The sequence below is a fragment of the Oryzias latipes genome, chromosome 19 (genome assembly GCF_002234675.1).
Source record: "Oryzias latipes chromosome 19, ASM223467v1".
Taxonomy (NCBI): Eukaryota; Metazoa; Chordata; class Actinopteri; order Beloniformes; family Adrianichthyidae; genus Oryzias; species Oryzias latipes.
In genome coordinates, this window is record NC_019877.2 from 6809703 (window position 1) to 6832981 (window position 23279).

Below are 23279 nucleotides of genomic sequence, written 5' to 3' on the forward strand. Positions count from 1 at the left end.
AGAAAACACTATTTTCTAACTTTGACAATATGCTTTCCAACTTTACTCTATTATTTGTGTTTGTATTCATTTATTTTTACTAATTTATGTTAAGCAAACCAAACTTGGCTGTCTCCTTGGATGTAAAATAAACTAACAGAACTGAGAGGCTTGTAAAAAATAATAAAATTAAAATAAACTTTACGTGAGGAACGCTTAGTTTTGTGAAAATGTAGTTTTACTTTTATAAAGTAGTTTCTGAGGAGTCAGCAGTTTGAGGACCCCTGCAGCCTCTTAGCCTGTCTCCTCTCACGACCCGTCCGCTACACCCATAATTCCCCGCGCCGGGACAAGATGGAAGAAAGCAGCGACCGAAGGAGAACAATGTTTTGGCAATAAAACCCTCAGGCGGCGAAAACAGAGTGAATACGTTCACGTTTCGAACCCGATGCGGTCATGCGTAGGTGAGTGGGGAGCTAAATCATGTTTTATTCGGAGCTAGTGGTCTGCTCTTATCGAGGTTTAGGTGAACGATTGTGAGTGTGTGCGCAGTCCGGGATGCACGGAGAGTCAGCATCATTGTTTCTGTTGCATGGGCCGTAATGCGGGTTTTCACACGGGGCAGCTAGCAGCTAACCTGCTAGCTCGTGGCTGCTTGATTGTTATAAACACAACTGAGTCCAAGCTTTGTTTGATCAAAGATGCTGAATATATCTTCACACGTAAGTCGTTTGGGGATACTTTTACTAGTGAATTAGACTTTGCGGGATGGTGATTAGAGCTAAAATTAGCTATCAATAAATAGAGCGCCAGCGCAGAGCCAGACAGATTTGATTTCACGGGCGTCATCAAAGCTGGGGAATTGGCGAATGAGCAATACGTCTGACTTCAAAGCATACGCGCTTCTTGGTTTTATTTAAACCACTCTTTTTTGTATTTATCGTCTATATCTACTTAATCGTACGTTTAAAATATAGTTTTAAATAGTACTTATTTTAAAAATGGTTAATATTAACGTCAATAGCTTTAAATCACTGGTTCGTTTTTAGCGTCAACTAGCTTAATTGCTATTCCAGGTAACCACGCTAAAACGTTGGTTAAAAAATAGATTTAAGAAGAAAAGAACATCCACATTTGGATCCATAACAGACTTTTTTATTTTTTATGTTTCTCTGGCTTTTTGGGGGGGGCAATTTGTGGTCCTAAACACGTCTGAACCGATTGTTTTGATTGAGGACGCCAAGATGCTTTGATTGTGTCTCATTTTAGCTAGCTAACAATGCTAACTAGCTGGCTAACTATTATGCATCACAAAAGCTCATCCGCATTCTGGCGAATGCGTTGTCGCTTAGCCAAATGGTCAGGAGGTCTAGACTAAACAATAAATTCCCACTTCGTTTGCCCTTCCGTGCGTGTTTAGCCACACGTCCCACTTAGTCACTGGACTGCGTCTGCTTTAAAGACAGAAATGACTCACTGGGTTTGACCTAAATATCGCTTGTTTTAGGCAAGTGTGCTGAACCAATTACCTCGCTGGTGTTGTAATCGGGGCTCACAGCTTCAGAATTAATGTTTTATGTTATTTTAGAAGAAAATAGGCAGACAAGCATCAAATGAAAGCAGCAGGGATCTCTGTGGTGACACACATAGGCACCAAGTAAACAGACACTATTTTTGAGATGCGATCATCATATGGGGTAAAAGGTTGATTTAAAATAAGAGTAAGTATATTTGTTTTAGATTTTATTAAACCTAATTTATATTATTTGTTTTATCCATATTTTCAGATTGATACTTTGTCAGAAATACATTATTTGAACCCTATATGATTGATATTTCTGGTTGATTTGATAGTTTTATTGTATCATAAACGGTTTTTTTTATTTCAGTTGTTTTCCTTTTTGTGTTGCTTTAACCAGACTTGTAACATTTTTTTAAGGATTACAGTTACTTAATTTTGGTGCAATATTGGCAAAATCCACTAAAAAGGTTGCATTTAAATGCCCACTCCAATAAAAATTGTGTTTTTAACAATTTTTTGAGCATTTTTCTGATGATGGGGGACACCCATGTAGAAAATTAAGATTAAAATTGTACTATTGAGTATTTCTTTATTGCTGTAAATCAGGAGCAGACAAGAAATAGCATTTGAAAGCGCCTGTATGACGCAGTTGGACCAGAAGTTCCCTGCTCTGCTCCATTCCGATGCATCCACTTGTAGTTGACTAGGTCTATGTACGTCTTTGTTTTCCACGTCTGAGCTGCAACGTTGCTCGCCATTTTTGTTGCACCGCTAATGTGAGCTTGGGGTTGTGAGGGGCAGTAAGCTAGCAGGAGATTGTAAACAAAGGGATCATGGGAATTGAGGCTTGAAGGCTTACTCTGCACCAACAGTGCTGCCCACAACTCGGAGGTAAATTTTGAAACTACTGCCGCTCTGCAGAAACTACGTCCTAGAAAACAACACAGGATTTTTGATTTAGCCAAAAAATGGCATGATCACTATTAAAAGACCACTTGAAATGCTTTCAAAATATATCAAAAAGATGACTGGAGTGGGTCTTTAACTTAGATTTATTTAGAAGTAAGCAGGACAGAAATTTTCTTCTCAAATATGTTTAAGTATTTTTCTTTTTTAGATATTTGAATCAAAGTTCTGTAACTGCCGTTTATTGTGGATTTTTTGTGCATTTTATATTTTTGTTTTTTTACAAGATGTAATACTTCCTTTTGTCTGTTCTCTCTTTTTCAGGATAGTCTGCTCCTGCATTCCTTTTTAGATTAATTGCCCTCCTTCCCACTCTGCAAAGAAAAAAAAAGAAACACCACCATGAGTATTATCCAAGACAAGATAGGCAATGAATTTTTGCGAAATGGAGGCATGGACCCTAATTTCGCACCAGGTATGCTTATGTTCAGCCACTTGCCACCAGTCACCAGCTTTACACGACTGGCTTCTCAGTCTGTCATGGGTGAGCTTCCCCAGGAGATGATCCTGAAAAAAGAGCGGGATTCGCCTCCAGATCACCAGGGAGCAAATGCTGCGAACACAGGGGGGTTTCTCCACAGCATGGGGATCAAACAAGAACGACTAAGTGAGCTGGATTACCGAATGCCCCTCTACAGTGGAGGTGGCGGAGTGGGGGTAAACTGTGCTGGAGGAGGCGCGGGGAAGAGTGGTACCGACTTGCCAGAGGTGTCTTTTGTTAACCACCACCAGAATCACCAGAACATGCTCCTCCATGACCTCAGCCTCAGCAACGTCCGCTCTTTGGAAGAAGCGGTGAGAGGCTGCTTTGAATTTGATTTTTGTAATATTATTGTATTATTTTTTATCAGATATTGTCTAAACCTTGTGTTTCCCTTCAGATGGCTGGAAGACCAGTTAAAGAGCCAAAAGAGTCCTCAGGTAGAAGGGGGCGGAGGGGTAATGGAGACGGGCAAGGAGGCAAAGTTCGAAGGAAACGTAATGATGCTTCAAAGGTTAAGCTCTTTTGTTTTCATTCATACTTCTATTTAATGAAAAAAGTGAAGTTTAAGTGTCAATCATAAAAAAGTTCATAAGGAATCAAACTGCTTTTTCATTGCAGGCCATGATGTTGGATGCAGATGGAGCCTGCCTTTCCCCAAACTCAAAACCACATATCTGTGAGCACTGTAACGCTGCCTTTCGCAGCTCCTACCACTTGCGCAGACATGTGCTCATACACACAGGTGAGAGACTTTCACTGCCTTACTCCTTTTTATTTAAACAAAAAGTCTATTTAGGGTCAAATCTCTTCGTCTGATCTGTTTTTGCAAAAATAAGACTTGAGTGAGGATTTAGTATGATCTCAATTATCGTGTATTATACCTGTTATTGTTTGGTAAACTGTTAAACTGTTTGAAATATTCAAACATCTATACAATTGGGTCGTTTTTGCAAGAAGTGATAATCAGGAAAAACATTTTTATGATTGGAAATGCAATGCTTTTCCGTCAAGCCCAGCATCATTTCCTACCGAACGTGATTCTTGTGTCCAATTCACTTTTTTTAACGTCCCTCAACTTTGCTGCTCAATGCTTGTCCAAATAATGTGTTGATAAACTAAAGGCTTCCGTCAAAGGTTTTTAGCCGCATCATTACATGGAAACTTTGTCTGTATGTCTCATTTACAATGGATGGAAAACATGAATGGTGTTGAGAGATCAGATTTATTTATTTATTTAAGAGCTCCACAAAAGCACCAGTAAACACATCTGATGCTTTTGTGTCTGGGTTCATGAGATCATTCACACGGTGAGCTTCACCATCTACTGCTGGAGACTGCTGGATCTGAAAGACTGCCGCTTTCAGTTTCGGTGTGTCACTTTCTCCGTAAGAGTCTGAGAAGGGGAAAAATACGAATAATTAGAAAACCTTTTTTATAATTCGTTTGATGCAAATGTGAAAAATGTAAAGTTCAGAAGTGGAAGGATCAGATTCTCCTCCATGTTTGGTTTGGACTCCAGACTGAGTGACGTTTCTTTTTCTGCGGTTCCGTCAGTAGAGAATACTGATACTCCAACAGTGCACTTTAGGGTTGCTGTTTTTTTAAATCACATGCAAGTTGTACCTGTGTATAAGTCGCAGCCCCATCCAAACAATGCAAAAACCTGCGACTTATACTCAAAAATAGTGATTGAAATAAAAGCAATTCTTTCTTCAAAGAATATCCTTTTTGTTTAATTTAAATCACTAATCGTGTGAAAACAAATGTTTTTATTCTGGAAATATGACAGATATATTTATGTTTAATGGTGTTAAGTTAAAACGGATATCTATCTGTATTGTAGATTTGAATCCAAATGGAATTGCTTCAGTATTTTAGCACTGAAAAACAGCCTAAAGCTCCAGTGTATGAAAACTAGGTCTTTGAATAGAAAACTTTGATCCCATCATAGACATTTGGTTTTAATAAAAGCAAAAAGATCCATCAAACCTGCAATGACTCTAAGATTATTCATGCATTTGTTGATGGTTTAGTCATTCTGCTTGCTGGGAATTTGAATTTGGAGTCACTCATTTGAAGTGATTCATCGCAAAAAAGTATCTTTATTAGCTTTTTTATCTTTTATTATACACATAAGGAATATGATAAACTTCTCTTCATACTTTTAAGTTTTATATATTTGTATTGACTACTTAAATAGATGAGATGATAAAAGATTAAATACTAAACGGCGAAATCCATACAGCATCAGATTTTGTTTAAGGAACCACAAGAACACGAATATTCTAGAAAATCCTTTAGGAGGTTGTTGGTGTTTGCATTCAGTTGAGCTTTTTTTTGTTTTTTTTACAACTTTTTAAGTGAAGTTTGAACAATATTTCCACTTGTGTGTTTTTAAAGGATCACCTGGTAGAATGATTGTGAAAACGATAGCGCTGTGTTTCCTCAGGGCTGTTGTCAGCACACTGGCCTGTCCGATGGGGTTTGTTAATGTGTTGTGTGGGTGGTTGTACTTTTGATTGTACAGGTGAGAGGCCTTTCCGGTGCAGTCAGTGCAACATGAGCTTCATTCAGAAGTACCTGCTTCAGCGGCATGAGAAGATCCACAGTGGTGAGTTTTCAAGCCGTTTTTTGATGTTTTTTTTTTTTAAATCAAGAGAAACATTTTGTCTAATTATTAAAGACTAAGTGTGATGCTGCATATCTCCTTTACAGGGGAAAAGCCTTTCAGCTGTGACCAATGTAACATGCGCTTTATCCAGAAGTACCACATGGAGCGACACAAAAGGACACATAGTGGTGAGAAGCCTTATCGCTGTGATACTTGCCAACAAGTAAGTACTACCTCACATTGTCTTTTTTGGGTTATACATATTTAAAATGATTGAATTTGATCCTAAACGTTGTTCTTTTTAAAGTCCCACTTTAATCGTCTTTTGATCTATTTTCAAAGCTTTTTATTTTTTTTTTACTTTAATTTTCAAGTTGTGAAACATTGAAGGATTCTTACATTAAATGACACATTTTGTTTTTTATTTTTGTAAGCCGTGATATAAATTACTTCAAAATCACCAAAGTCGATGTTTCTGAGCTTCTGTTTGTCCCCTTTAGTTTTTTTCAAGAACAGACCGGTTACTGAAGCACAAACGGACTTGTGGAGAAGCCATAAAGAAGGGTCTAGACCCAAACATGCTGGAGCTTAGTGAAGCGGAGCTTGGTCAAGGCAGCTATTCAGTCACTCAGGGAAACGCCAGCAGCTCTGGACGCAAGAGGGGGAAGTCCAAAAACAGCGAGGGCGGTGAACGCAAGAGGAAGAAGAATGCCTCCGCAGCAGCGTCTTCTTCTGAGGGGATGGCCCGTGAGCTGGGCCTGCATGACTTCAACATGGAGCACCCCTCCGGCTCTGATTCTGCAATGCAGGGGCGTACCCCCAAATTGGTATTTAAAAAATCGGCCCGGAAAGGGCTTGACAAAGGCCTCCTGTCCCTGGACGATGGTGCTGATGAACAAAAACTGTTAGACCAGAAATCCGTCTCCATGGATCACGTGGAAGCTTCTGGCCTTGATAGCATGGGTCTTCTCCAGGGACCTGGGGCCAACAAACCTGGGCCCACCACCAGCAGCAACTACGATGATGCAATGCAGTTTGTCAAAAAGCGGCGCTACCTCCATGCAGTTAATAATGACTATGGAGCTGGATCCCTGCACATGGCATCCCAGGGTAACAGCGTGATCCAGGGTTCCCTTGGGCCGGAGCCCACGCTGGCCATGCTGGACTCGCCGCTGGATCTCAAGCATGACAAGTCAGGCATTCCAGACGAGGTACTGCAAAGCCTGCTGGATCATTATAGCCATAAACCAGAGGGAACACACCACCATGATGTGACTTTTGATTTGTCCGACCACCCGCACCACGTCGACCTCCAGCCAGCAGCGCCCGTTACCCCGGAACTGGAGGACGACTCGGGCAATGGTAGTGACAAATCCGCAGTGATGAACGAGTACTCAAAGTTCCTCCTGCAGGCCTTGGAGCGCACCAGCCATAGTGGGCCTTTCCCTAGCCTTGGCCCCACGGGGCCTTTCCCACTGCTGTCCAGCAGCTCCAGTCCCACCGGACCCTTGTTCTCTGACAAACACGTGTACACCACATCTCCACTGGATTGTGGCTATCCACCTGCTGTTTCTTCTCCCCTACCAATTGCTGCCTCTTCATCAGCCTCCTCCTCATCCTCTTCCAAGTCCCACTATGGCATGCTTGTTGGATCCCCTTCGCAAACAGGCTACCATCTAAGCTTGGACTCTACTAGTCACCAGCAGCTGACTCCTTCTCAGGAGCTGACTGAGCAACTGGAGAAGCAGCATTCCCCTGGCACCTTCAGTATACCCACCCAGGAGCTAGCGGCTACAGCCGAGGGCCCCAAGGGGCCGCAGCCCAAGAATGGAGGGAGCACCGCACCCAGCAATGGCTCCACCTATCCAGACCTGTCTCCGCTGAACCCCCCTAAAGAATCCACCTACCAGATCGAGAACTTTGCCCAAGCCTTTGGGTCTCAGTTCAAGTCGGGGCGGCGGACCCCTCTGAGCTACGGTAGCGATCCGGGGGCGGAGGTCGACCACAGAATACGGACTCCAGTGTCAGAATTCTCAGGGTATACCAGTTTGTTAGCTGACGTAAGCGAGCCAGTGAGTACAGGATCAAAAACCCCGACAAGCCAAAGTTTTCGATAAGCCAGGGAGGGGGGGCTGTTGTTGTTGTCCACATGGTTTCCGACCCCCGCTCTAGTTTTTGTTCCTGTAGCTACATTAGTTTTACAAACACTGCCATTAAATGTTCATACAAAAATGACCAGGGAGGGTCTTTTATGGCCTCAAATGCAATTTTTTAAAATACTTTTTTTTTTTACTATAGTCGCCTACGTTTTGTTTCAAAGTAGTGCTTTTGATATGAAAACGTACCGTAGATTTAAATGTAATTTAAAACATTTAGATGGTAGCTATTAACTAACTTGTTTTTTCCCCCCCTTCTCTTCCTGTTCCCGTGGTTTTTTTTTTTTTTTATCAATCATCGTACCATTGTAAAAAAATAAAATAATAAAAAAAAAATGTTGATGATTTCAATAACATTGTGGCAGGGAAAGGCCCAGAATTCAAATGGCAAAAAAAGTATATATTGTCTGTTACAAAAAACGTATAAACTCAGGAAAAATAGGCAAAATTGTGTAATAAAACTTTGTATTATGAGATGCAATTAGCACAGTTTTCCAGGTGTATTTTGAGACTACAAAGCTTTGTCTTTTTGTTTTAATATTTACTTGTCAGGACAAAATTTTTCCAAAATGTTTGGTTTTTATTTTGTTTGTTTTTTTTGAAGTCCATGTAGTTTTGTTGAGATTAAGGTACTGTGTCTTCTGAGAGCCACGTCTACACGAGTTAGTAGAAGCTGTAGCAAAGTTTAGGCCAAACGCGCTCATGCAGCTTTCGACTGTCGCACTGGTCCTCGCCACAGAAGAGGAGCCGCTTTTAGTCAAAGATTTCCCAAGTTGGACATCACTGTTACAGTAGTCAGCCTCAGAATCCGATGAGTAATGTGTGATCTTTCACGATGCTGTTGCTGAGGTTTTCTTTTCTCTGACACCACTTTTTCTACTTCACGTTCTGCTGTTTTTGTGTCAATGGAATCAAACAAGCACTTTTTTAAATAAGTCATTGGAAAAAAAACAATAACCCATTCAACTTTTGGTTTATGACATTATTAATGCTGTTTTTTTGTTCTTTGTATTTTTTAAAGGAGAAAACTGTGAACTGTGGGCGGGCTGGGTAATTTGAAAGTGGTCAACTAGCTGTGACCATGGGCATTTTTTTTAGGGCAAACAAAGGACGGGTGGGTTTGTTTTATTCTTTTTTCAGGTGATGTAAAAATATGATTTGCCATAATTTTGTTATACAATATTTTGAGAGTACCTCTTTGTATTTAAATGTTTTTGAGAGATGGGCTGACATGCTGGAACCCTTTTATGGGTATGTCATATGCATACCGAAAACCCTGTTATTTATTTTACAGTAGCCTCATCGGAACTTCGTAGCGAGTAATTTTAGGCGAGTAATCCCTGATATACGTCCAGCTCGGCGGAATTATCTTTCAAGACGCCTCGAAAAAGCCAGTTCGACCACAACCCAAACTCCCTCTTCCTCCCAAAAAAACATGCAGCCCCGCACTCGCAAGAATACACAATGGCCTTCTTTGTCTTCCGTGGCTTAAGCCATTCTTGTCCCGGCAGCCAGGGTTGATATTTAATTTAGTTGATTTCCTGTGAGCCGTTGCCCCTTTTGCCCTCCCCCTTCCTCTTCCTATGCGAGCCCGACAGCCAAGAGACTTTTGAAGCTGCTCAGATCACACGAAACAAAGACTGACTGACCAGCCACTTCACTCCAAACAAGCTATGCTTTTAAAAAAAAAAAGGTGGGGTTTGATGGAGGGGGGGACGAAAAGAAAAAATTGACCTAAATATACCTCATATCATTAAAGCGTAAGAAAGCAGGGAAGCGCGTTTCATGTATGTAGTGAAAATATTTGTAGTATAGGGTCGACATATTGTATAATCATTGAACACTGCCAGTGTTTACAATTATAGAGCAAATGACTCATCAAAAATGCAAAATGTATTTTTTTTCTGTAAAATCATCCACACCGAGCAGTGTTGCATTATAGATGCCTCATAGAACATTCATTCTCATGTTATAACCCTTATTTTTGTTACTTGCCATATTGTGTTTTGATATGATCTCTAGAAGGATATTGTTTACAAAATGTACAAAAAAACACTAAAAACCTGTTCTTTATTTTTTTTTCCTCTCCAGTATGCATGAACGACTTTTTGTACGTTTTATTTTCTTTTTTCTTTCAGTCACATCAATACCAAATTTTGTAGCAAGAGCCTCCCCATTCCTTTGTCTTATTTGTTCTAGACCCCATGTGATATGATTTCCCGGCTGTACCTGTTATTGAGATGAATGGATTAGAGAAGTCAATAAAAAGTTTTTGTTACAAAATTTGCATCTGTCTCTGTTTATTATTTTATTCTAGAGTTTTTTTAAAAAATATAATTAATCCAAACAAACATAATCTACAGACTATTGAAGTAATGAAGCAAAACGATTCTGATTAAATGAAAATCCGCATTCAAAGGAAAAGTAGTTTAATATTTTTAATTGTGTTTTTAAGGTCACATGTTTCTTGTTTTTTTTCTCTATTTTACTTAATTATATTATTAAAAGTTTAAAAAGTGACTTGGGTTCCTTTAAAACGCCCCCGTTTGACCTTAATGTCTTGAAAGGTTTTATTGGCAATGCTGTTATATCCTAAATACATATTACCTTTTTTAATTTCTAATTAAATTTAATTTAAAAAAAAACTTGTTTCCCCTTTCTTTTCGTGTTTTCATTAAAAAGCTTTCTTTAACTGACCAGCCATGTTTGCATCATGGAGAATGTTTTCAGACTGTAATCATAAACTAAATTAAAATTAAAGGAGTTACTGCACTTTGTCCTAAAAAGAAGGTTCACTTTACAGTCGGCCATTTTCTGAATTAATACACAACATAAACATTTAAAACGTGTTTATGATTGTAACTTGAAATGCGTCGGTATGTCAGATAATTTGTTAAAAATGTATATTAAGAGCTCAGAAAACTGAATGGGGTTTTTAAAAAATCCTTTGGATTTTTATTAGTGCTCACATCTTTCAATAATTATCTTCAAGCTGATACAAACTAAACTTTATTGCAAATTTGTAAAAATCATTGACAGTTTCTCTACCTTTGTTGTTTCTCTGCTAATAAAACTTGTTTATGTAGTTCCTATTTTCATTTCATGTTTATCGTTTTCATTTTGTTTTTCAAGTCTCCTATTTCTTTAATTGTCATGGCACCAAAGAAAACACTTGTTTATTGTTATAGGGATATACCCATTGTTTGATATTAATCTATTCTTAATTTTTATTTATTTTATTTTAATGTACAATAATATGCATACTTATTTTGGTTAGGTTGATTTGCGTCCTTTTTGTTCTTGTTTTCTCTCTATATTTTATTGTAATTTAATTTAGTGTCTTAATTATGAAGCATATTCAAATAGAATAAACAAAAAACAATCTAAGAAAATAGCTTTAATGTATTTCTGCAGTTCATCTTGCTACCAGCAGATGGTGATGTTTGCCACTGAGTAACGTCAGACTTGTGGTTAATTTGAGCTCAGATAAAACATGGAAATTAAAATGTAATTTTACCCTTTATGAACTAAAACATGAGGTTCTTCTGAAAAGTGAGTTTAGATATCAGTGTTCAATATTAATTCAACAATTTTTCTGTCATGCCAGTAACTTTTTTCTTAAAAAAGTTTCTCACAGATGGAGTTTGTGTCGGTCACAAATTAACACATTTACCTTCTTAGCTGTAGCCCTGTGTTATTTTTATCTTAATTTAACAGGAAAAATTAAGTTCATTTTATTTGTTTTCCCGGTGTAAAGTTTGGAATAAAGGCCAGCAGGTGAAACATAAAGTTACCTCAATCTTAATAGTCTGATAAACCAAAATAAAAAAAAACTGAGAAAGGCTGGGTCACTGTTTTAAATCTTTGCAAACTGTTGGCCTCCTGCGTCAACATCAGTACATCCGTGCCATAAATGAGTCAGGGAGTGCTGACGGTTGATAAATCAAACTTGAAAAGTGCAAAAATAAAAAGCTGATGTTTCAGCGTAGGATTTAATGGCTTGATGGACTGAAATTTAAGAATGTAGCATTAATGAAACTCGATCCCTTTAAGCAGGTGTATTTTTCTTTCCCTGAAGGAACTCTGGGTTTGGGGTTCAAAGGTTTAAGAGCAGAGCTCTCACCTGCAGTTAATCTCTTATCGCCCTCCCTTTTATAATTGCTGTCGTCATGAGTCCGCCTCACTGCCAGGAACAGCTCATTAGGTGGGGCTGAAGATGGACATAACTGGAAGTGACTTTGGACTTGGGGGGGGGGGGGGGGGTGTCAATAGAAGCAGTTATTGCGCTACGATTGCACTTGTGTTGACACTCGTGTTCATAAAAAGTGATCTACCCAATTGGAGACCTGAGATTTTTTTTTTTTTTTTACTTTAGTGTTGCTTTTAGTAACAAATTAACTCTGAGACTGTTTCACTAAGTCGTTTCTTGTGACAAAACATAAGCAATGACAAGTATAAGCGGAACAATCATTTACATTTTTTCTAACAGAAGCAGCAGTTTTAAACTTAAAGTATTTTAAACAAAAGACCAAATTTTTAGTTTTGTTTTTGAAATTTCAAGTTTAAATCAGTAAGAAGAAATTTGACTTATTTTCAAGCAATCGATTAGGCAAAATATGTCATTTCCTTTCACCTCACTTAAACTGCTTTCTATACATATAATGCCGTTTTTCACATCAAAATGTTTATTTGGCTCCACCCTACAACTCAAATTGTCAAAATAAAGTGAAATTTTTCTTCTCTATTTTTACAACAACAAAAAAACAACTTCTAAGAAAAGTTCAGAAATACATCCGCTTTGCCAAAAGTACACTCACTGGCCACTTTATTAAGCACACCTGTAGAAACTGCTCGGTGCGGCGATCTACAGCAGTTCAAATCAGGCATCAGAATGGGGAAGAAAGGGGATTGAAGTGACTGAATGTGATATTGTTGGTGCCAGACGGGCTGGTCTAAGAGTTTCAGAAACTGCTGATCTACTGTAACCATTTCTAGGGTTCACAGAGAATGGTCAGAAAAAAACAAAATATTTAGTGAGCGGCAGTTTTGTGGACAGGAATGCCTTGTTGGTGCCAGAGGAAAATGGCTGGACTGGTACCAGCTGATAGAAAGGCAACAGGAACTCAAACAACCACTGGTTACAACCGAGGTCTGCATAAGAGCATCTCTGAACGCACAGCACGTCCAACCTTGAAGCAGATGGGCTACAGCAGCAGAAGACCACACTGGGTGTCTCTCCTGTCAGCTAAGAACAGAGCCCCGTGACCTGACATGGGTAAATAAATGGTCCTATTGTTCCCACAAAATATAATTGGTTCCCACACAACAGCAATTAGTTCCCACAAAATAGCAATTTGTTCGAACAAAGAAGTATTTAAAATCCTAAAAGCTGACTTTTTTTCCCCAAGAACTGGAAGTAGCTATTTGTTGGCTAGTCTCTTTTCTGGCTAGCCCTGATTTTGTTGAAAATGAAGCGAATCTTCTCATCTACTTTGTTAAATTTGCCAAGTTTCACTTTGCAAAATGTGTAATTACACTGTTTCCATTAAATTATTTATGCAATGATTTATAAACACAAACCAACTCACGCGATAAGTGCACCATACTTTGTATTTCAGCAGATCCCTTCAAATTTCTATTTGCGTATGTCTTATTACAATGCATGGAAGATGCAAAGGATGTTTAGAGAATAGATTGATTTATTTTGAAAAGCTCTTCAAAAGCATCGGTAATCACGCCTCCATGTCTGGGTTCATGAGATCATTCAGAGTCTCTCGCTCTTCATTCACGCTGCAAGTCGCTATCCGCCGCTACTTCCGTGTCTCTGTGACCCACATTAGTTTGACAGGGGAAAAATAAAAACATGCTGAGGCAAGAGCGCTAACAACTGCGCCACCGTGCAGCCTATAATGGTATGGGAGATCTTTTCTTGGCACACTTTAGTTATTACCAACAGAGCATGGTTAAAACCACACAGCTCACCTGTGTCCATGTCCATCCCTCTATGACCACAGTGTGCCATCTTCTGATGGCTGCTTCCAGCAGGATAAGGCACCATGTGGAGCAGTGGTTAGCGCTCTTGCCTCACAGCAAGAAGGCCCCCGGTTCAAGTCCCGGCTGGGGGACCTGAAACAGAACATCAATGGGGGACCTCTCTGTGTGGAGTTTGCATGTTCTCCTCGTGCATGTGTGGGTTCTCTCCGGGGTCTCTGGCTTCCTCTCACTGTCCAAAAACATGCTTCATAGGTTAATTGGCGACTCTAAATTGTCCCTAGGTGTGAGTGGGTGTGTGACATGTGGCCCTGCCACAGACTGGCGAATTGTCCAGGGTGTCCCCTGCCTTTGCCCACAAGTGGCAGGGATTGCCTCCGGCAAGGTAAAAGGGGGTCCAACCCACTATAATAGGAAGTTGTGGTCTACTTAAGTGTACTACAACTATACTTAAAGTTGACTTTTTATCTATTTATTGTAAACTAAAAAAGTTCAAAATTAGTCTGAAGAAGACTTCATACACTACACGCTTATTGTCTTTAGCGCAACTTGCAATACTTATACCTAATAAAATGAACTTAATCAAATGACCTTCAATGAACTCTGCTATAAGGGAGGGTCTTAGATTTTGCTCGGAAATCTAGCATTTCTTTGTCTAGCTGGACATTTCCTGTACCAATCCCTGGTTTGTCCTATCTTGCTTTCTGTACTGCAAGATCTGGTAATGCATTTTATAAATCTTTTATCATTAACCAGGGACCTCACAGCCCTTTTTTCAAGCACAAAGGCTGCTTTTAAAGGGACAGAATACCGACAGGCTGTTTTTCACTCTTCTAAAAAGCAAACTTTTAACATTTTGTTTTTTAATTAGCAAGGATATTTAGTTGCGTTTCATGATGACGGATATGGGACAAAGGGTGAGGTGGTTTTCTTTTTATAGGCTTAACAGTTTGTTGACGTGTTTATCTTCTCCACCCAGTGGACTTTGCTGCTAAACTGACACTTGATTTATACTTACATAACTTGTATAAAATGGTTTTGTGGCTTTATATTTCAGTATGGGCAATTTCTCCAACCCCAATCCTTCTTTTAATGTTATGGGGTTGTTTTTTTTAATTGAACTCTGAGCTTCGTGTTTATATCCTTGCACTTCTCTTTTTGTAATGTAAGTGTTTGCATCTTCGTGGTGTTTTATTGGGTGTTCTAAAATCAAAGGTCACCCTCTCCAACCCTGTTATATTGCCCTGCAAGTTTCCAATGACAGAGGGGTAACAAAACTCAAGCTCTGTGAAAGGAAATGGTGTCAGATTTATAGATAAACTCTCAGGTAAAAATCCTCACGGTAAATTGGGACATTTTGTCTTTTTATGGGGACAGTTGAGACATTTTAGGAGATGCATCTGAGGTAAATAATCATAACAAAAACAAAAAAACATGGAGCGTGACGCCATGGCAACGGAGCACATCCACATGTATTTTCCTGATAAAGTCCAATTTATTTAACTTTGAAATGACTAAATGTGAGATTTTCTCCTCAAAAACTACCAATATGACTTTTTAAACAATGTTTCTTCTCTTAGCATGTCAATTCCATTAAATAATTTTTTTCAACTATTTCACGAAACTAATAAAAATAAAAAAATGAACCAGCAGGTTGAAACTACTGTTCAAATTTGTATAAAAAATATGCGGAATTGTGTAATTTTTACATTATTTTTTACCTTCTTTAATATTTGTTTTCCTCTGTTATGGAAAAAGGAAAAATCAGAATGCCCTTGTAAAAGTTCAAATTGTTTTAGTAATGGCAGTAAAAGTAGAACAGTCTATCAATAAAATGAAATTGAGCTTTTGGTGATGTTTTTTTTTAGCCATCAGGTCTGATAACCACAAAAGCAGATACCGATGTATGTCACTGGATTAGAAATTTCAGTTCAGGCAGAAGTTTCATAGGTTTATTGGAGACTGTGCAGTTATCTTTCTGTGCATGTGGCCCTGGGGTGATAGTCTGGTGACCTGAGCGGGGTGAATCCCTTATTTGCACGAATCCAGCTGGGATTGACCCCAGCAACCCTCATGACCCTAAGTAAGAAAGAGCAGGTAGAGATGACTGGGTGAATAAACACTGTTCGTTTCCCAGCTGTAAAAAAAAAAAAAAAAAAAAAAACAACATCTGCACAAGGATCCGCCCAGGAGGAGGGGCTAATGATTAAAACAATTAAGGCCGCTGACTTCCTTCTCACTAATAGGTCCTGAAAGATCCTGAAGCCTCCTTCTCACCACTTTTCCGCTAAGGAATTCCATCCATTTTGTTCCATTCACTTGCCTTTTTATTTTTCGTTTTCTTTAAGATGGCGAAGCTGTTTTCAGTTCTTGGCGTCCTTTGGATGGCAGTTGCCTTATATGGTAAGATTTTATCACATCACAGATAATTTTCAGTTTTCATCAAGTTCTTGAAGAAGAACTTTTGTGTCGTAGTTTCAGTCGTTTGGTCTTGAGGAGTTTAGGATTAAGAAAGACAAGAAGAACAACTTTCTTTTGTCAGCACAGCAAAAGTCTTAAGGGCTTTTAAAACATTCTACATTACTTGTCATATTAACGCAGAAGCAGGTTCCTTCTCTGTTTTTAGGTCCTTTATTCCAATAGAAAACTGTTCTTAAGTCCCACATTGAGATTTTTTTGTACTATTTTTATGTTTTTACATTCTAGTAGACTGTTTTTTAAGGTTCATCTGTTTATCTGCATTGAGACAAGTGAGGCCTCCATTATTAATAGACCTAGTTTTTAAAACAAATGAGTTATTTGCCTCATTTTTATGTTGTTGATCAGCATAAATAGTATTTTAGTTTCATCTTTAAGTGCGTTTAAAATGTTAAAACCCATAATTGCTGCTTTTCCAAAGAATTTCTGTTCTTAAATAATTATTTTATATGTTTTCGTTTATTTAAAGTCTTATCGTCCCTTAGTTTTGATTCTAAATGGGCTGTGGTAATGGCCCACAATAAAGTAAAGAGCCTCGGTTTAAGTCAGAAAGATTTATTGTCCTTAACTCAAAGTCCATGTGTTTATTGCTCTTTTCTGATATTTCTACTAAACATATCTAAATAATCAGTTTTTATACAATTATACAACATTTCTTTCTGTGGAAAAAGTGAATTTTTGAAAAAAAGTTTTTCTTTCCTTGTCAATTGAAGCAGTTTAAGAAAAGAAACAGATTTAATCCTGTTTATATGAAATTGATTGTAAAAAATAAGACTAAATAGGCTCCACAAATGGTATCAGTGCATGAAAATTAAGTATGTTGGTCGAGAAATTGTAGGGATGGTTTAAATTTGCTTTTAGAACAATTACATAATTAAAAAACAAAGTTGAGTAAACTGTTGGAATATATAGATCAGTTGAAAATAAAAAGGTTGGCAGTTTAGCTCAGGCAGTAGAGCAGGTCGTCCAACAACTGAAGGGGTTGGCAGATTGATCCCCGCTCTCCCCAGCTAGCTGTCGCCCCCCCGAGCACGGAGTCAAAATGTGGAGAAGAATTACCCCATTGGGGGATAAATAAAGTATCAATTAATATTATTAAAAGGAATGATCCTTTTTAAACTTTTGCTTATGGTCATTCATTGGTATACTCCTGTTTATGATGTTTATTTTTATGTAATCAATAAAGAAATAAAAAATAAATTAAAAAAAATAAAGATTAAAATGCATTGGGTCATGTTTGTTTCACATTACAATTATAAATAGAATGATAGATGTTTTAACATGTTTTATAGTGAAAAAAAAAGCTGCAGTGCTGCTGATTTTGTACTTCAAGAAAAGGACTTTTTTATTTCAACAAACTGAAATCAGATAATGTTTTAGAAGATTTAAAAAAAAAGTAGCCATCAGACAACTAGACAGAGCAAAGACCCTCACACAGGACGCTGTGGCTAACAAAGAGCATCATCTCATCATTAAGGACAAAATCAAACTTTATTGAAAGTCTGAGACCAGAAAATGACAATTACTTTCAAACAATTTTTTGCTACAGGAATAGACACTGCAGATGGCCAAAGTACAACAGATAACCCAACAGAGACAGAAACCCCAACTGTCCCAGGGACAGACACCCCAACTGTGCCAGGGACAGACACCCCAACTGTGCCAGGGACAGACACCCCAGCGGCAACTGGAGTAACAGATGCAACCGGAGAAACCGTACCAACCAGAGATCCTACAGCAACCGGAGAAACCCCTGGAACTGGAGAAACCACAGGGCCACCTGTGACTGACAAACCACCATCAACTGCAAAACCAAGTACCTGTTCCTCTGTCCACTGAGCTGTTAATTTTCCTGAATGACGATATGATTATCTTTCAGAGGCATGACTTAATTCACATTGTTGTTTGTTTGTGTTCAGGTCCCTGCGATTCAAACCCATGCGGAGGAGGAAGCACCTGTGAGGCTCGTGCTGAGGCCTACATATGTCTCTGTCTACCGGGCGAGTCCTACAGTGAAACTGTAAAAGTTTGTCAAAAGGGTAAATACTCATTTATGTACCAACAATTGACTGGATAAGAGAACTGGACTGAGCGAGTGTGACATCACTTATTGAAAATGATAACAAAATGAATTTAACTCAGTTGCCACTGTTTTGCGATACACCTGTCGCCATGTTGTAACCAGATATGGTCAGAAAGCAGTGATTGGTCCAAGTTGGTCTGCGTCATTGTTTCTATGGCAACCACTCTCTACAATCAGGGGTGAGCTTGTCAGAATACCACACCCCTTCCACTAAAAGAGGGCTGGGGGGATGAAACACTTCGAACATTCGACAAAAGAATTTGTTAAAATTTCTCTATAGGAGTCTATGGGATTTTGGCTTTTTGGGACTCACCTGTACTTCCTATTTGGAAAACCTGGGGGGAGGGGCACTCAGTCCAGTTCCTACATGCAGTCAATGTTACCAACATGTTAAATGAAAAGTGCATAACTTGACATGGGTAATTTTTTTTTTTTTTCTGAAGTCCCCTGCTACTCTCTGTACTTTAACAAAAAGAAAATGTCAAGAATCTACCTCCTGGTTGCTTGATCAATCCCAAATTCAGGCTTTTACTGTTGTTGTTATCACATATGTGTCATCGTTTAGAATTTTACTTTTGTTTTCATCTAGGGTCTTTTCTCAGTAACTATATTTGAGAGGGGCTGTAGCTCAGTGGATAAAACTTAGTAGTTGGTTGTTTAAATCTGTCTGTTCTGTCGTCGGCCAGACACTTTAACCCAAGATTGCTCTCATGTAAAGTCTCACTCTGATCAGCCTTTAATCTATTGATCTTTTAATTAAAAGTTTGTTTTAGTAAATAGTTTCTGCAGGGCAGCAGTTGTTCATTGGAAATTTGCCTCTGAATTGTGGGTGGGACCATTTGAGCAGAGTAACTCCACCCCCTTTTACCATTGTTGAGACACTTTCCCCCTAGTGTTCCCTCTAGCCTTACAACTGCAACACAACATTGCTGGTGCAACAAAAATGGCTAGAAATGTTGGAGCTATCCAGCTGTACAGGAAAACAAACAGCAGACGAGGAAAAGAAAGACGTACCTGCATCTAATCATCTACAAGAGGATGCATCAGGGAGCTTGTAGTCTATATTTATTTAACAAATTAGCTTTTTTTCAAACAGCATTTTTTCCATCTGCTCCCGATTCACAATTTGAATAAAGTACTACTCAGAAAAAAGGGAGGTTTAGGTCAATTTTCTGCATCATCAGAAAAATTCCATAAGAATATGTTTAAGAAACACCATTTTCTTCAGCGTGGGTTATTAACACAGCTGTAGGTTGCTATGGATGCTCTGCTAAATCTTTATAGCGTGACCAATGTTGCTCTGAGCAAACGTGTGTGTGAGCAGTTTCTTAAGATCACATTTTTCTTTGCAGCTAAAGTTTTCCCTGGAAAAGTTAGCCTGTCAGATTTGCAGTTTGATCCTAAAATGACCGACAAGACATCAGATGAATTTAAACGAGCATCTGACAAAATTATCGAAGAGGTAAGTGGTTTTATTTGGGGATTTATGGCGTTACACTTAACTTGGATTTTTAACCAAATGTTGCCATTATTAGGTATTGTAGATATAACTATTGTGTTCTTTTCAATGTACAGATGGACAAAGCTTTTAAAAGTAATGCTGACTACATTGAAAGTATAGTGGTGGAAATTAGGTACGTTTCCAAGTTCCCCAACAGTTGCAGTGCAGAGGATCACTGCAGGGTAATAAGTGTATTTAAATGTGTTCTTTCCTTTTCTTAGTGAAAAGAAAACGAGAATTACTCTGGCTGAAGCAACCGTAGACCTGAATTTCAAATCAGAGTCAGATGTCACGGCAGACAAGGTGGTTGAAAAATTGGCAGATTCTTGTAAAAACTGTGCGTTTGTTGGTAAGTTTGACACGCGTATCTATTACATATTTTTTAAACCCAGTTTTTATTGAAACTACAAAAACTCAAATCAATAAGATGTGTGATCAGTTCCCGTTCTGCTTTTTTTCTTTTTTCTGTGACCTTGTTAATTTGATGAGACAAAGCAGCTCAAGGCTGATATTGAGAAAACTCTAGAAAAACACGTGATTTGTGAGTTTTCAAGCTTTTTGTTGGCTGACCCCCTTTACACTATTTCTTTTTTCAACCACAGCCACAGACCTGTGTACAAGAGGTTCTTGCGACGAAGGCTCTACCATATGCAAATCCGCAGACGGCTCGTTCTCCTGCTCTTGCAAAGACGGCTACAAAAAATCTGACTTATCAGATAGAATCTGCTTGGGTAATTAGATTTGAAAGAGCAAAAATAACTTTTTGCGTGTTTAAAGGTAACAAGTTGAAGATGTGAGGTGTTAAATTAAACCTTTTTTTTTTTCCTTTTTAGCATGTCCTGCTGGGCAAACAGCCGACGGTTCTGATTGTGTTAAGTGAGTCCATGTATCTGTTCAAAAATAAATAAAAATATGGGAAAAAATGGAATAGGTACTAAATACTAAAATCAACTGTTTTCTTTTTCAGTTGCAAATTTGGGTATAGTGGCTTCAACTGTGAGGAACGTGAGTATAGATCTGTCAAAGCAGCACCATGCAAATATACAGACACGTTCTCAAAAATTATACTGTCATGAAAAAGTGTTTTCATTTCCATAAACCCATTTAAAAATTTTAACTTGAATAGAACATAGATACATGTCCCACTGTTTCATTAATTTCAATTAGTTTTTTGTTTATTTTTAAATAAAGTAGGGTTCCAGCTCAAAAAATCCACGGAAACATGATTTTAAAAAAATTGAATACTGTGGAGAAATCACCAGTCACAATCACACTTACTTCCACACACATTCACACATGCACAGACGTGCACATTTTTTTTAAATGCTGTTTTGAGGGTTTTAATAAGCTGGAACCTCAGTTTAATTAAAAATAAATAAATAAAAATAATACTAATAATAATAGTAATAATTGAAATGAATGAAACAGTGGGACTTGAATTTATATTTTATAAAAGTTTTTTTGAATGGATGTTCCATGATGTTCTAATTTTTTGAAAAAAGGTTTGTTATTGATTAACTTTCATACGTTTTTTTCCATACCATCTACAAAGAAGTTTTGTCAATATTTTTAGTTTCCTAATCATTTTTTCTTTGCGTCTCAGAATGGCAGCTGATCCTGGTAATTGTGGGCACGGTGCTCGGAGCACTGACACTCGCCTTCCTCATCGGTCTCATTGTTGTGTCTGTAAAGTGAGTTTACCTGTCCATTCACCAACTTTCACCTGTGTCATGGCTTTTGTATTTGTCGTATTCCCCCCTCACGTCATTCTTCATGTCACAAAAACACAATTACGTGTGCTTTGTAGATCCCCAAAGACAAAATCCAAGAAGAGTAAAGAACCAGATGTTGTCAAGCCATATGTCAGCCATTTTTCAACCAAGGCACCACTTGGTGGAAACAGCATCAAGAATGATTACACATCTCAGGCAAGTGTGCCAGCTGGAGTGCCTCGGATCCCGCGGGCCACAACCACTCTGGACAACAGGAGCAACATCGAGATGGTTCCAAGCAACAGCAAGCAAAACCTGATCTCTTCAAACAGAAACTCTGTGAGTTCCATCTCTGCCAGTTCAGATGTCACTTTACGCCACAAAGATTTCACCAACCAATATACTTTTTTTCGTCTTTTTACAGTGGCTAAACGAGGACCAGGACGGCCCATACTCATACTCTCGACCCACCAACTCCTACGCTCAGGCTCTACCTCAGAGCAACCCCTACAACCAGAACCAAGGTCACTACAACCCGTACGCTCAGAGCCAAGGCCACTCCAACCCTTACTACAAAGACTGAGATGCAAGAAGGTTTAATTAAAACCAGAATCTCAGCAGCTGCTTGTAAATATATAATATGCAATGAGTAAAAAGGAGCACTATGTATCACATTCCATCACCACTTTTACCTTAACCCTTGTGCTATCCCATGACCCCACCCTTACATTGACGTGTTCTCCCTACCATGACAAAGGTGGATAAAGGTGAAGAGGATTTCATGTAATCATGGAAACCAGTGAAGATCACAAATCATTGAAGAAAAAAGGTTAAGCACACTGTCTTGTAGGGTCTAGATGACCCAACTCCCAATGTTAGATTGCTTATGATAACACAAGGGTTAAAGACCCACTCCCATCATCTTCTAATCTATTGTCTACAGAATTCCCAAAACCTGTCATTTTCTAGGACATGATTCTGCAGATCAGCAGGAATTCATTAGAAATTCGCCTCTGAGTTGTGGGCAGGACTGTTCGCAAGTAGTAAGGCCTTCTACACTCCCCGTCATCCCTCTGTTTCCATGGTCTCCCGTTAGCTTACAACCCCTCACATCCCCAGCCTAACATTAGCAGTGTAACAAAAATGGCAAGCAATATTGCAGCTATCTAATTCAGTTTTGAGTCAGTTGCCAGCTCTGAAAAGGAAAAACAAAAGAATAGATGGATCTAGTTGTCTACTAGTGGAATGCAGAATGGGGCTGAGCAGGGAGCTTTTGACCCACCGACTGAAGCTTCTACATCCCAGCTACAACCTTTTTCAAACTGCATTTTTTTCATCTGCTCCTGATTCACAACGATGCTATTTTTAGCTTGATTTTATTTAAATATGTCCTTCATCAAAAAAATGCCATAAAATGATGTTAAAAACACCACAAACACCATTTTCATTGGAGTGGGTCTTTCATTACTTTTTTTGTGACCAGCTATAAGCTGTCATAAAATCATTCCTGTTGTAGTTTAGATTCCAATTTTATGATCCAGGTTCATTTATGTCAAATCACAACTGTTCAATAAGCAATTACTGAACTAGGAGGTCGGCCCTTAACTTAAATCTAACTTGTGACTCATTCTGCTCACAATTTCAATAAAAATATTTCCGGTTTGGGATCTGCTTTGTATTTCATTTTTTCCTTTCAATTAAAAAAAAATGAATTTAGCATTTCTAACATAAGAAAGTGTCAGGTTTTTGTACCTGTCTCTAAAATGTTTATTGCACTAAAGTGTGAGTGATAATCT

The 23279-nt window shown here is 38.5% G+C and overlaps 2 protein-coding genes across 4 annotated transcripts; both read left to right on the plus strand.

Annotated features, from left to right (window-relative positions):
* Positions 1 to 296: 296 nt before the first annotated feature.
* On the plus strand, positions 297 to 10001 carry LOC101158484 (zinc finger protein 281). 3 transcript variants are annotated; one of them, XM_011487988.3, is made up of 7 exons: positions 297 to 443; positions 2732 to 3262; positions 3349 to 3462; positions 3570 to 3693; positions 5470 to 5562; positions 5667 to 5785; positions 6063 to 10001. In XM_011487988.3, the coding sequence occupies exons 2-7, from the start codon at positions 2810 to 2812 to the stop codon at positions 7677 to 7679; spliced, it is 2520 nt and encodes an 839-aa protein (XP_011486290.1). In that variant the 5' UTR covers positions 297 to 443; positions 2732 to 2809; the 3' UTR covers positions 7680 to 10001. The 3 variants fall into 3 exon arrangements, with proteins under 3 accessions (XP_011486290.1, XP_011486291.1, XP_020567586.1); XM_011487989.3 differs by having other exon boundaries at positions 5479 to 5562; XM_020711927.2 differs by lacking the exon at positions 297 to 443 and adding an exon at positions 469 to 701.
* Positions 10002 to 14534: 4533 nt separating this feature from the next.
* On the plus strand, positions 14535 to 22271 carry LOC101165352 (mucin-13). Its single transcript, XM_011487992.3, has 13 exons — positions 14535 to 14626; positions 16058 to 16112; positions 17737 to 18003; positions 18107 to 18226; positions 19623 to 19732; positions 19846 to 19904; positions 19993 to 20120; positions 20374 to 20502; positions 20605 to 20647; positions 20739 to 20776; positions 21375 to 21462; positions 21579 to 21822; positions 21908 to 22271. The coding sequence occupies exons 1-13, from the start codon at positions 14603 to 14605 to the stop codon at positions 22064 to 22066; spliced, it is 1464 nt and encodes a 487-aa protein (XP_011486294.2). The 5' UTR covers positions 14535 to 14602; the 3' UTR covers positions 22067 to 22271.
* The last annotated feature ends 1008 nt before the right edge of the window (positions 22272 to 23279 follow it).

Excerpts from the sequence above, each read along its gene's own strand:
- LOC101158484 (XM_011487988.3), top strand. The coding sequence starts at position 2,810 with ATGAGTATTATCCAAGACAAGATAGGCAATGAATTTTTGCGAAATGGA. Across the intron at positions 3,263-3,348 it reads TCCGCTCTTTGGAAGAAGCG|ATGGCTGGAAGACCAGTTAA; the intron begins GTGAGAGGCTGC and ends GTTTCCCTTCAG. Across the intron at positions 5,786-6,062 it reads GCTGTGATACTTGCCAACAA|TTTTTTTCAAGAACAGACCG; the intron begins GTAAGTACTACC and ends TGTCCCCTTTAG.
- LOC101165352 (XM_011487992.3), top strand. The coding sequence starts at position 14,603 with ATGATGACGGATATGGGACAAAGG. Across the intron at positions 19,733-19,845 it reads CTGACAAAATTATCGAAGAG|ATGGACAAAGCTTTTAAAAG; the intron begins GTAAGTGGTTTT and ends TTCAATGTACAG. Across the intron at positions 21,823-21,907 it reads TCTCTTCAAACAGAAACTCT|TGGCTAAACGAGGACCAGGA; the intron begins GTGAGTTCCATC and ends GTCTTTTTACAG.